Source organism: Siphateles boraxobius, unplaced genomic scaffold (assembly GCF_051911475.1).
Source record: "Siphateles boraxobius isolate OS27281-9 unplaced genomic scaffold, OSU_SipBor_1 41, whole genome shotgun sequence".
In the NCBI taxonomy this organism is placed as follows: domain Eukaryota; kingdom Metazoa; phylum Chordata; class Actinopteri; order Cypriniformes; family Leuciscidae; genus Siphateles; species Siphateles boraxobius.
Window position 1 is genome coordinate 3,630,940 of NW_027509042.1, and position 14,103 is coordinate 3,645,042.

The 14,103-nt window shown below is 37.7% G+C and overlaps 1 protein-coding gene across 1 annotated transcript; it reads right to left on the reverse strand.

The window, feature by feature from the left end:
* Positions 1-379: 379 nt before the first annotated feature.
* On the reverse strand, positions 380-8,591 carry ywhaba (tyrosine 3-monooxygenase/tryptophan 5-monooxygenase activation protein, beta polypeptide a). Its single transcript, XM_077197853.1, has 6 exons — positions 8,404-8,591; positions 5,792-6,092; positions 5,040-5,163; positions 4,644-4,807; positions 4,338-4,433; positions 380-2,220 (listed from the first exon to the last, which is right to left on the reverse strand). The coding sequence occupies exons 2-6, from the start codon at positions 6,083-6,085 to the stop codon at positions 2,164-2,166; spliced, it is 735 nt and encodes a 244-aa protein (XP_077053968.1). The 5' UTR covers positions 6,086-6,092; positions 8,404-8,591; the 3' UTR covers positions 380-2,163.
* Between the last annotated feature and the right edge of the window lie 5,512 nt (positions 8,592-14,103).

Here is a 14,103-nt window from a genome sequence, read left to right on the forward strand (position 1 = left end):
AAAGCAATTCAAATACAAGCTGTCGATTACCAGACAAAATCATTTTTCCTAGTTTACTGTAAATGTGCCTTAAATACAAGATAACTTTGCAAACAAGTCATTTAATCACTCGTCTCATAGACCTCAACTGCAAGTGTCACTAAATGGTATTTGTTTTTGTGATTACAAACTGAAGAACAAGTCAATCCTTCTCTGTTGTAATCAACAGCTTGCCAGATGATTGAGATCAGCTTGCTTAAATTTTAAATGCTTATTTAAATATTTTTGAAAATAAAATGCCTTTTACATCTTTATAGAACAGTGACATGCCCTTGAAAATATGCTGATTGTATTTTTAAATTAATGTACACCACCACTGCGGGAAAAAATTACAGCGCAATTTGGAACTGATAAAACTTTTATTTCACTTTAAATTGTCTTTTACACTTTCCTGATTATAACATGTAAGGTGAAACTAGAACTGTTTTAAAAGACATACACAAATCTAGTATTACGTCAATAACCAGGTTGTATTTTTTTTCATTTTGTAATTTTTTTCCCTTAAGCTAGTCTAAATTTTCACAACCACGTGCGCGCTAAGCAATGAAACCGTCACAGAAGCTAACTTTAGGCAGAATACTGGTCAGTAAAAACAAAGCAATTGGAGATACCAGATATACAGACAGGCTCGGCTCCACATTCACTACTGTATTTTTTTTTTTTGTAATCAAGCGTAGAATAACTGCCATTTGTTCAGCTAAGGGGAGAGAAAAAGAGATTTTGTCTTCAGTGCATGAACATAATCTTCAGCTCGAGACAGATGAGTTCTACACCTACGTGGAATGTTATGGTGATGTGACACTGTGTATTGTGACACTGAATGAGTGGCTACCTCCCTAGTAATGATCAGGGTCCTTTAACTATTTGCCAAATCTGATCTCATCTTGTGTTTCACTGACTTTGGGCCAAGACTTCAAAGCCTCCACTGGTCTGCGGCACTTTCCTGCACAAAATTCAAGTTAAATCCAGAATTTCTCAGTTTGAACTGCTAAGGTCTTACAGAAACTCGTCTCTTAAAAGGAAAGAGGAGTAGTAAAGCTCTAAGTCAGTCTAAGGCCCCAAAACTCCTCCTGAATTACACTGATATCATTTGAAGAGGGAAACGTCAAATCAAGCATTGTAAAGAGGGTTGAATAAAAACTGTTTTTTTGCATGCAAGTTGACAACATTTAGTTTTAAGACAAATTTATATTTACCTCTATAATGTTTACAATTTTACATCTTTATTAAATGGTGGGGTGGTTAATTTTATGCAAAAGGGAGGAAAAACAACATACAGAACAAACCAGGAAAATTGTTTACTGATGTCAAACAGCACCTTTATGTTGACTGCCTTCTCGACAGCACATTATAGGAAACTCTCCAGTTTGTTCATTAAAGGTCTGTAATCGTTAAACGTCACATACTGATGGAATGTCTTTAACTTAAAACTGAACAGACATGGAATGGCAAACCTCCGGTCCCTTTTGTCGTCTTTAGCCATGTACGCAAAATAAAAATTATGCACATGACAGCAATAATAGTAATGCATGTTAATCAGTGTCACAATACAGCCTGTTTTTATCCCTTCTGTATGAGATCGCAACAGAATTGTACTGCTACTCGTACTGAAACCGTTTCGATTTCCATTAAGCACAAGTTATCCAGGAGGAAAAACTAAACATCACAGTGTTTGTTAAATTAATGGACAGTTTAATAACCTTTTTGAATAAAACCAGCAATCGCCAGTACACTATTGGGAGAGAAAAGACAGAAGGGGAAATGGGTGGAGGACACTATAATGCATTATAACCTGCTAGACCAGAGAACATATACCTTTTAAAAATGTTAGGAGGGATTTTAGGAAAAGATGGAAACCGTTTCCACTATTCAACCATTTTCCCTCATCTGTTGGGAAATACACGAACAGACATGTTTGAGACAAGTCAGCCTTGGAAAAAACCAAACGTTACCCTGCCGCTCGAGGCTTCAGGGGTACAAACTTGTAGGTCAGGTACAATTCATGCTGCTCGTCATACAGAAAGGTGGATAAAGGTGAGGTGGATTGGATGGAGCAGGGAAGTATGGGCTGTATATGTGTAAGATAAAGAGTGTAGGTGGATTTAACAGTGAAGTGCAACGCCTTTAGTTCTCGCCCTCGCCAGCATCCCCCTCATCACCCTGGTTTTCTGATGTCCACAGCTGCAGAGGGAAAGAAAAAGTTAAAGGTTTCAAAATTAACTTCTTTACCACACCGACCCTACGGCATAACATTTTAATATTTCTTATTAAGGGTGTCACGATTTTGATTTTAAATCGAAATCGATCGAAATTAATTCACAATCTCAAAAATCGAAATAAAAAATGGAATCGTCGATGCTGCCACGCCCCCATGTCGCGCCCGTGATGGAAAGTTTTACTGACTCTATTGTTCAATCTCATTCATCAAAATTAACAAATCTTTTTTCTAGTCATTTCAGGGGCTTTAAATGTTATACTTTTAACAGGCAAATTCCCCGAACACATCCACCTACGCAATCTTGATCATATTCTGAATTAAGAAATCATTATGATGCAGTCAAAAATAATTTACAGGGAACATTAATAATTACTCGACCTTCCGAGTCTTTTGTTCATTTGTCGCGTGACAGAGGCAATGAACGGATCGTTCATGAACGACTCATCACGGCGCGGAAAAAAAACACACGTGTTGAAAGGCTGTGTCGTCTAACTTAGATTCTATGCCGAGGCCCCGAGCCCAAACTTGGCCGGGCTCTTGATCTACAGACGTGCACTCCCAACGCAATAGAGTGCGGCGCGGGACTAGATTTGATGGCCGAGTGCGAGCGCGGGCGGTAAAGCACTCACTCTGTGTGTGCGGGAGAATAAAACAATTTGCGGGACTCCCGCAAACTAGAAATAGCTATGAATAAAACATATAAAACTAATACATTTTTATTGATCTGTTGTAGAAAAGCAACAAGAAACTAGAAACTATTTACAGGCCAGAGTTTCTATTTATAACATGTTTGCAGCGTTGGGCGATTTAGCTAGACTCCTCACCGCTCAAAACTGACTTTTTGTTCAGTGCTGAATTCTGCAAGCTGGCAAATCCTCTAATTATAACAAACAAAGTGTAGGCTATATATTATGAAATATTCATTGTGCAGTCAGCTTCATTGATAATAACAGAGATGTGTGAGATTGCGATGAACTGATTTCAGCTTTTTAGGAGCAACAGCAACCTGTGCTTAAAAAAAAAAAAAAAAAAAAAAAAAAAAAAAAAGTAATCGAGAATCGAATCGAACCGTGACCTTAGAATCGAAAATGTAATCGAATCGAGGATTTGGAGAATCGTGACACCCCTATTTCTTATTTATTCATATTAGTGGACTTTTGGACCCCTATTTTCCATGCATTACAAGCAAATTTTGTTCCTAAAATATTTGGTTGCCTATAATGCTAACAAAATTCTATGCATGTTTCACACCACATCATATTCCAGATAAAAAACCTATATCCTAGATAAAACATCCTACACAAAATTGTCGTTAGAAGTTGTGCGAGTCACAAAAGACATTTAAATGTTACATTACCACAGCTCAGACTATCATTCTTAAAGTTTAAAGATTTAAAATATAATTACCGCAAAACTTGAAATAATAGCAGAGTCCCAAATAGACACGTCTCTTTTACACGCCTGGTGTGGCGACAGGTTTGGTAAATAAAGGCCGTTCTCAAATAGAGGCCGGGTCTGTTTTTTAGTTTCGGGTTGTATTTAATCGTCTAAGACCCGTCGGATCGTCCGCTTTTTGGCGGCCGCCAAAGCAAATTTTTGTCCCGCCAAAGCCTTTTTTCATCGGTGAGTGATTTAGAATAGAATGACTGCTGCGCTTGACAGGGCGCAAACGAGCATAGAAAGCGCCCCGGCCGCGCTGACTCTCACGTCTTCAAACAACACGAGCACGGTCTTGCTCTCTCTCCCTCACGCATATTAAACAAAATCAATGGACACGATAGTAAAAAGTCGGAAGACCGCAGTTACACGTGGAGCTTTTGGAGATTTTTAAAGATTAAAAACTCTAGGAACAACATCTCAATGAACAACATCTCAACACTAAATTATAAAGGCCTGTCTCATATAGACGCCTGTCTCAAATACAAGCCGGTGCATTTCGACGATTTGGGAAAATAAAAGCCCGGGCTATTATTTGAAGTTTTACGGTAATCTATAGAGTCCATATTAATTTTGCATTGTTAATTTGAAGCGAGTGTTAATTATGGGCCCTGTCTATACCTGTAAAACTGGCCAAACTTACAGTGAGGTTGTCCCTTAGTAACTGCATGATCAGGGTGCTGTCTTTGTAAGAGTCCTCGTTCAAGGTGTCCAGCTCAGCAATCGCCTCATCAAAAGCCTAAGGTGAAGGTAAACATGAGGGTCAGGGTCTGTTGTCTTGGTGTACACTGGAAATGCACACTCGAGTATTCAGCATAAACTCATGTAGTTTCACGTTCCGAAACACTTTTTGAAGAAACTCACAGAATGTTGGATAAATAATGAGATGAAAGAGGGAATATTAGATTGCATGTACTCAAAACAAAGTCAAACAAGATAATTGTCTAACCGTCTTTGCCAAACTGCAGGCCTGCTCTGGGGTGTTGAGGATTTCATAGTAAAACACGGAGAAGTTCAGCGCTAGTCCCAGCCTGATGGGGTGTGTTGGCTGCATTTCCTTCTTGCTGATCTCAAATGCATCTTGGTAGGCCTTCTGAGAGTTGTCCACTGTGGCTGTAATTTGATAGAAAACATCAAATCAAATTCATGACCGCTAGCATCACAGCCTGAGTGTTTTAATGCCGTTTCTTTAGCTAGCATCTAATTATTCATTCTTAGGACTTGACTTTATACCGCAGCATTATCAGTTACCATCTTAATATGTTAAACTATCTTCACCCCCAATGACAGATGAATCACAATTTTACGCAACATCCTTTTTGCTTTGTAACTAAAATGAGCTCACTTTTCTTTGATTCTCCGGCTGCCACCTCGGACAGGTATCTGTAGTAGTCTCCTTTCATTTTCAGGTAGAAGACTTTGCTCTCTGCCTGGCTAGCGTTGGGAATGAGGTACTTCTCCAGGAGACCCTAAGAGAACAGAGGAAAGGCCGACATCAAGCTATGAACATTAACAAAAAGAAAATCATTAGCCATCAGAAAGAGGAAAACCAACATTCTTAAAGGTAAAGTCAAGTGTACATTTTTGGATCCATCCAAATTGATGTTTCATTTTACAAATATAATTGATTCCTTTTGCTCTGATCATAAATGTAGTGACATCCCCTACGTAGGCAGCGTTCTAACTGAAAACAAACATCAAGTTGTTGATTTGAAACATTTTAAATACTGCATTCATTTAAAGCTTTGCAAAGGAAACAATGACTTGACAACAATTCTGACACAACAAAGGCAGTAAGAAAGATGAGACAGTATTCTAAAAAGCTAAATATACATTGCACACAAATTACGGCTAAAAAGAGCCATTCTTTGAAAGCATCCGGCACTTCATTGCTATAATGTCTTAAAATGCTGAAGCTCGCTAAGTTTTGAAACACCACAACTAATATTACAAAACAGACATATATACTAGTGAAACATTTTTTTATTCAGCTGTAATTATAACAAATTCAATATATACGCGACTTCTAGAACTGTCTATTCAACTGTCAAATGTTTTCTTCCTTGTAACTCTCAGATTCACATGTCTCTCTCTCACCAGCACGTCGTTACAGATGTCCTGAAGCTCAGTCTCGATCTTCTCACGGTATTCACGCGCCATCTGCTGTTTCTTCTCATTGCCCTCCGTTTTCTGCTCAATGCTGGAGATCACACGCCAGGACGAGCGGCGGGCGCCCACCACGTTCTTGTAGGCCACGGAGAGCAGGTTGCGCTCTTCGTTGGAAAGCTCAACGCCGCCCTCCGTGACGGCCTTCATGGAAGCAGCCATGTCATCATAGCGCTCGGCTTGCTCAGCGAGTTTAGCCTTCTGCACTAGGTCGCTCTTGTCCATGATGCAACTACAAAAGTAGGGGGAAATTTTTTTACAATTAGTGATAAAAATGCACGTTGTTGGTGAGTTAAAGGTTTGATTAGTTTAGCGCATCATCCGGCCCCTGGTGCCTGTATGCATAAAATAAGAATAAGTCAAGTTTGGTATCACTTAAGAGGTTGGCTGACCTCCTTTTGTTGTAAAGAGGTCAACCTTCAAGTTGGTACCTATTTTGACCTGCACCAGATACTATATTTACATTTGGGTCTTACGAATATTTAAGTCATACTTAAGGCTACCCATAAATGATTTGTAAGAGTACAAATGAAAAGGCACAGTTATGATGCAGCATATTTCATTGGTACGTCATTCACCGACTGTCTTTTTATCTAAATGCATTCATAACTGAATCATCGTAAACAATATCAATAAAATACCATTTAAGGTTAAAACACTTATTGAAAGTATGACAATACAACAACATCATCTGAACAAGGCTAGTAATACAGAGCTTCCTAAAGATTGATTAGCTGACTTTAAAATATGCAGTTTAGCATCCTTCAATTACTTTAAACTTTAACATCCTTCACACTACTTTAAACAAGCAAAATTACTTCAGACACCAAAACAATGCAGCATTAAATTGAATTCAAAGAGCATACCAAAATAAAAGTTGAAACATAAAACAAACATAACTGATCAAATGTCTTTTCGCTATGACTCAAATTCACCAAACTTGAACTTTGTTATGATGCATCTTTTTTTAATGTGTCAAATATTAAAACATTCCACCATAAGGAAGCTCATCATTACATATCTTTAAAAAAGAAGGGAAACAATTTCTAAGAAACTGAACAAACACTTTAAATACATGCAGTTTGGGGGTTTTATTGTGCCATATAATGCATGATCATCTTTAAAAAATAATTGTATGCATCATAAACCAGGCTAAACCATAAATAATGGTATTAGTAGTACTTAAAAGACTAATTTCTTGTCCAATTACATGTTGACCTCCATAACACGTTTTACCTTGTCTTTGCATTGAGTGTTTTCCATTTGTTCTTTGCACCAAATGACGATTATTCAGGTCATATTTAGCTCATACCGAACGAAGACCAATATAATCCAATTTTTAAAAAGTAGGTCAAAAACCAGTATTTCTAAAAAATTCAGTGGTCTATCCACCTCTGCATATTATAACTGGTCAAAGTATAAATCAAACCCCCTAGATCGCCTATTCTAACCTCAGGTGTCTCTGCCTGCTGCTTAATATGACATTAATCCCTCTACCTTTGAGCAAGGTCATAGAATACGAATAGGAATCGTGATTTTAGCAGGCCACAGTGGGAATTCCAACTCTGTCAGCTATCAATACGTGTGTAAGTGCCAACGCCCTGGGCGTTGATGACTCCGCCTGAGTCCTGAACCCGAACCGCAGGTAACGGTGTCAGGCGAGTAAACACAGCCCGTCCAGTTCCTGGAGACCAACCCACCTGCGTGAGCTTGCTCTTCGGTTATTTAATATGACCGAAGGGGGCCGGAGTACTAGTTAAAATGCGTAGTTTGCTCAGGTAGTAGATGACATCAGCTAGTGTCGAACTAAATTTATTTACATAGGCCCTCACGACGCGTCCTGACGACGCGTCCGCCATCCTTTGAGGCGATTGTTTCGCGATTTTATATGATTCCAATCCACTATTGTATCACTAAATTAAGTTGAATGCGTTTTAAAATAGCAAAACTACGAATCTGAGCCATATTAAGCGCCTAACCTTGCTAATACTGCACTGCAGCATATTCAAGGCTCTCCGCTCGAGCTAACAGCTTTAGCCATCAATGCAACGCCCTCTCTTCTCCCATTCCCTTGTGGAATTTAATCGAACGCTCCGATTATTCGCGGCAAATTAAATTTGACCGTTGTTAACGGTAATTCACAGGCAAGCGGTTTATTCCTCTAGTGTATATTACCATTGACTGGTTAGCCGGTTAGCTTTTCACGACGGCCAGACGCTGAATAGACGCGGGAGCCGCTGGTCATTCCTCCCGTGCAGATGAGGAGTGTTTCGCGCTATGGTACTTTGATTAAGATATTATATAATGAAAGTACGGGAACCGCGCGCTTCTAATATAAATCGGACGCAATCGGTAATAAATCGGCAGTAATCGTTATTCATCGCCCGCCTCGGCCTAAGTCCTTGTACCCAGCCCCAAACCACAATAGACACCTTCCGCCATTGACAATGATGAGGGGGGCTTACATGAGCAACAATACAACAAAATGCATCTCTAATATTCATAATATCACACGAGCGGCCTTAATGGGCAATGTAACTCACAGTTAAATATATTTCGAGTCCTGATTTGTGTCTGTTAACGATGGGAGTATCAAGCTGTCCTCCGTTTCGCTGCTCGGGGTATTCAGGGCAGTACCACTTCCGCCTGCGCTGACACTTCCGCTTCCTCTAAACTCCACCCCTCCCCCCGCCAGTATCCATGGTAACCGCTATCCGGGGTTTCCTACACTGTTTTACACGGTCCCTCACGTCACAAGGACCATGGCAACCGAAATCGTGCGTGACGTAGTTAGTCACCATAGCAACCGTTGCCAGGAGGCGCTCGACAGCTTGCTGAATTCGAAATGGAATCGTCAGAACGTTTTGGTTCACTTGTGAGATTAATAATAACAGAAGTAGAAAATGTTTACTCCACTCAGACGGTCTAATAATTCGTATGATTCCTTCTTCCTCCAATGCGCATGTATTCTGAAACAAGTACAAGGCCTTTGAGAGACAATCTCTTATTTCTGCTTTCGTTAATAGTATTTATAAGTATTGAATATTTATTAGTAGGGCCTACTTTTTATTTGTTTAGTAGCTAGCACTTTCCACACAAAAAATGCAGCAAGTGATTCACGTCAGAATGAGTATATAAAACAATATAAAAAGCCATTTAATAAAATGAGGAAAACAATAAGTGTTTAATTAATAATTAAAATTAAAATCAGTGAAAATCAAAGTCACAAAATAAATATGTAGGATTTAAAGGCCAAAAAAATTGAAGAGCTTGTACTTTGATGGGGAAAAGTCAAGTGATCAATGTCTCAGAATAGTGACTTGGAAATAGTGCAGAATCTTAAGTAGGCCTATTCATTCCTTATTTTACGTCATAACTTTTTACATAAAAACACTTCAGTATCAACAATATACATCAACAAATTCTCTAGAATTATTTGGCCATCAAGATTTAGTCTTATGCATCTTTGTTGAAGTACAATGATAACAAAGACATTTTCATCTTATTTTAAATATAGGCCAAAAATATTAGACAACCCTGTTAAAGGGATAGTTCACTCTGTCATCATTTATTCACCTTCAAGATATTCCAAACCTATATGAATTTCTGTCTTCTGCTGAACACAAAATAAGATATTTTGAAGAATGTCAGTCACCAAACAGTTTATTGGCCCCATTGACTTTCATAGTATTTTCAAACCAAGCCTGCCAGATCTTGTTGTACACAGAAGTCACCAGTAGGGTGTAGTGTAGATCTCTCTACAGCAGATCAGTCTGGTATAGTTGCTTTTGTTAAAACAAAATGTTACATTCTACAAATACATTGTCAGACAGAATAAAGTTTGCCAGTTTAACCTCAAAGTAGGCGTGAATTCGAAATGAGAGCATTGCTAAGATCACAATCCACTCTAGCAGCAATTTGACCCTTGACAAATATGAAGTTGGTCCGTGAGGAATTTCAATGCAATTACTGCTTAATGGCAAATGCCATTTGTTAGTATCTTGGTCATTTTTTTAATAGATGTATGATGTCAAGACAGAAAACACATAACCTTTTCATTTGTTAATACTTGCATTCATACGTACTATCGCATCATGCATAATAATCAAGTCTGATGATATATGAAAATTATGTTGAAGATATTTCTGTATTGTGTTCCACCTCAGCTAGAGCTTTGATATGTCTATAATGTAATCAAACATGCAAAGACCTTTTGAATTTAAGCTGCAATCTTGTATTTGACAGATTTTTTTATATCATTTATGTATCTTAGAAAAAAAATATTCTCAGAACATTTAGCAAATGTTTTATGAAAACAGTATTTCTAAATGTTCTCTCAACATTCAAAACGTCAATTTTTTATGTTTTAAAATTTAAAATTTGTTATGTGAACGTTAAGGGAACATTTCATTATATCATTTTGGAAATATTATGGGAAAGGTACTTTTGGTAGCACTTTATTTTACAGTCCTGTTCCCCTAAAAACCTTACCTTAACCCATATAGTTACCTTATTAACCACTTTCTTAGGTAACTACGCAAGTGCACGTACTGTAAAATAAAGTGCAACTGTTACTTTTGAATGTGTGAATGTTCTGCGACAAGTAACATTAAAAAAAACGTTAAAGGAATGTCCAACTAAAACATTCCATGATGATGTAATGTGTTTATGCTAACATTTTGAGAGAATTATTAAAGACCGCACCTGAACGAATGTTCTATGAATGTTACTGAAAAAAATCGTTGGAGTCCCTGTTAGCTGATTGTTTTCAAGCACATGACATGACGTAAGACCTGGATTCAAAAACTTATCAATAATAATGGATCATAGAATCAATAATAATAATGATTTTGTGATTATCTGCAGAAAAAAAGTTTCTATCAGGCAATCAATTAATCATTCACTTCATTCATTTAGAATTGCAATAATAAAGATGGCCTTTAACCTTACACACTGAGGTAAATCACAAGCACGCAAGTAAATCTTTCTTAATGCATTTTTTTTTGCGAACAATGTCCTTTTTGTAATTTTATGCATGCATATGAGAAATGAAAACATTCTCAGTCATCCGCTCGTAGGCCTACAACAAACTAGAGCAACCAAATTTGATGCATGAATACCCAGATTTATTTCCTCCTATTTGGGAAAAAATAACAACGTATTGTTCAATTAAACAGATACTGCAATGTGAAAGAATGTTTCAGCGACCAATTGAAAGCTTTTCAGCTATGCTATATCATATATGACTAAGACCCAAAATGAGGATGGGTTATTTTGGGACAGCAACCTAGATGAGTGAAAAAGACAGCATGGAATAACTGAACATGGACATTTTTAAAATAGCTCTTTATTATTATGAACGCCCATTAATAATTTAAGCTTATCTTTTAAATACCCATCAACCACACACTCTGAAGCCAAATGTCTAAAATTAGTAGATATATAAATTATATTAATGAGGGGAAAACAGTTCTTTTCAAAAGCCTAATGGAAATGTCTTGAAACAAACCTAAAAAAAAAGAATCCAGCACAAAAGAGGCTGACTGCTGTACAGTGACGAGTCTCTGTTCCCTGAAGGGACTTGAGAATAATATCAATAGCTTCGAGTCTCCGGGGAAATCTATACAGACCTGCTTAAGGCATGTTCAAGCAGATTTATTTGTTAAGCAATGGAAGGATGTGTTGATGCTGACTTGGTCACCTATTCATAAATCAAAGACAAAGTACACCTCTATGTGTTGTTGTTGCTGTTGTTAATGAAAGCTCTGCACAAAAGCTATTCAGGGTTAGGAACACTAACCCGTGTTATATAGTATTAGCCTATATATTATTATATTTATTAATATTTGAATTTGCTTTTACTTTTATATTTTGATCTCAATTTTCATTCAAGTTTGAGTTCAAACCTAAATGTAGGCCTAAGTTCAATTATAAATATATATATATATACACACACACGCACGCACGCACGCACACACACACACACACACACACACGTAGCCCCGCCCCTTTTCCACATGGCGCACGTTGTGTTCTGTCTTCCGGTTTGTATTTCCACAGCATGAAGGTAATATCTTACGGATTTATGAATGAACCTCTCATTTTAGAATCTTCCCAGTCTGACATTTGTTATGACATCCGCTTCAAACATTACAATGATCATGATAACTTTCATTAAGTTTACAATAAGTAAATCCACTTCACCAGCTAATTACTCTTCAAAAGCGATGCCATAGAAATATACAGAGCTACCGCAAAAACGAAGTTCAAAGACAAAATTCTAAAGATGGCTGCACGCTAGTTTCTCTGGCAACCACATAATAATGCACTAAATCCACTCTGAATACCGTAACATCCACTTGGCAACATCCTGGAACCCATTCACAACACCATAGAGCATTGTGGCAGTGGCTTTTGCACAGTCAATTAACACTCATAATTTCCTGAGAAGAAGTACAAATCCAGTTATGAAGTAGGCCTACTGTGGATGATACTAGTGGTCCAAGCAGACTTTTCACTTTAGTCTTTTTTCCTCTTGTATTCAAGCCTCAGAAGACACACTGTTTGCCTCTCATGTTGGAGAGCGAACATAATAGTCTTGGACAATAGCAGACATGAATTGTTCAGCTACATAATGGAGAGAGGTGGAGATTCTTTACTATGCATGCCATGGAGAGAGAACAGAACTACTAGCACATGATATAGCTTTTATGCTAGCATGCCATTTTTAGCTCCTAATCATTCCCTTGTTAGAAATTAACACAAATTACTGACAGCCAAACAATTCAAAGGAAGGAGTGAAGCACAGCAGAATGGCATATATCAACTTTGTATGGAACGTGGATGAGAAACTAGATTTTCTGAAGAAAAGTGAATTGTGCCTGCTTATGCAAAACTCAATCACTGTGGTTGTCAATCAACACGTTGCTATGCAGTTGCTTGAGTGTTCTGATTGGTTGCCAGGGTGTTACTTTCTACATTTTGAATCGGTGTTAGCGCATTGCTGATTAATGGCTTACATTTCAGTCAAAGCATATGGCTTTTTTTGGCAAATGTTACTAATGTTTTTTTTTCATTTTTTTTTCATTTCTGTCAAGACAACTCTCGGATTGTTTGGCATGGTGATGGATATGAAAATGTTGATATGTTTGGTCTTGGCTAAATAGATCTACTACACTGCTGCATACAGGCATACATACACATGCTGTGAGCAAGTAAGACATGCTGGCACTGTACAGTACAGTATACTTGAATTACTCATATAGTAGATCTATACAGGTGGAGCTGGGGAAGGTGGAGGGTTTCTGAAAGTGCACTGCAACTGCTACAGAAAATGCTGACCAGTATTTGTAGGTTGAGCAGCGAGCTCATTGGCTGCTGATGTTACAGGAACCAGTCAGCTGTGCCCTATAGTCAAAGACGTGATTGAAGGCCTTTTGAGTTAAGGACCATCAGGCTGCCCATTAAAGCCCAGGCTGCCGTCAGCCTGGGCAATCTTGTGTTTAATGACAGAACTTTATATTTCTCATAATCCTTTGCAACTGCAGCTGCAGGGTGCAAAGGGTTCAACTCAATAGATACCTCACAAAATAATCAAAAACAGCAAATTAGTTTTAGTTTTGATATTTTCCCCCTCAAAATTACTTGTACATTTCACAAATAAATACAAAGAAATGACAAGTAACCTAATTAAATGGAAACATTTTGATGTAGAAAGAATGAAATGATATTTTCTAGTAGGGTACTCCAATAATCTTTGTTTTATTTACAACTTTAAAAAAATATATTTTGTAATGAATATGTGCATAATGCTTTTAACATGCTTGTGTTTTTTTATTTGAAGATCAGATTGTTGTTGCAGTTACACTTCAGGATTTTACAGGGGGGAAAGGTGAGCATGAAATGCTACGGAAAACCTGACTTAAAATCAATTAAAGTTGATTGAGTGATGAGTTGATGAGTGACAAGGAGTATTAAAAAACAGGCGTTAGTCTGAAGAACCTCCTTAGCACAAATTAAATCATTATTTTTCCTTATTTGCATCTCCTCTGGTGTTTCTTTACAGTCTATAAAGTATTTGATTGATTTCAATTAAGTAATGGGCAGGTTAATAAAACGTTCAGGTTCAGTCTAGATCTAGCAGCCTCTGTCTGTTTAACATTACCGTCTCAGGATGTGAACCAGTGACACACTTGACACACTTAGCCTGTCCTTCATCCTCCAGGTTTTAATGATTAGCCGAG

Bases quoted from the DNA above. Each gene is read 5' to 3' on its own strand.
- ywhaba (XM_077197853.1), bottom strand. From the start codon at position 6,085: ATGGACAAGAGCGACCTAGTGCAGAAGGCTAAACTCGCTGAGCAAGCC. The intron at 4,434-4,643 runs GTTAGACAATTA...CCTTCACCTTAG, and splicing joins CCTGCAGTTTGGCAAAGACG to GCTTTTGATGAGGCGATTGC. The intron at 2,221-4,337 runs GTAAGTTTGGCC...TTCCCTCTGCAG, and splicing joins TACTAAGGGACAACCTCACT to CTGTGGACATCAGAAAACCA.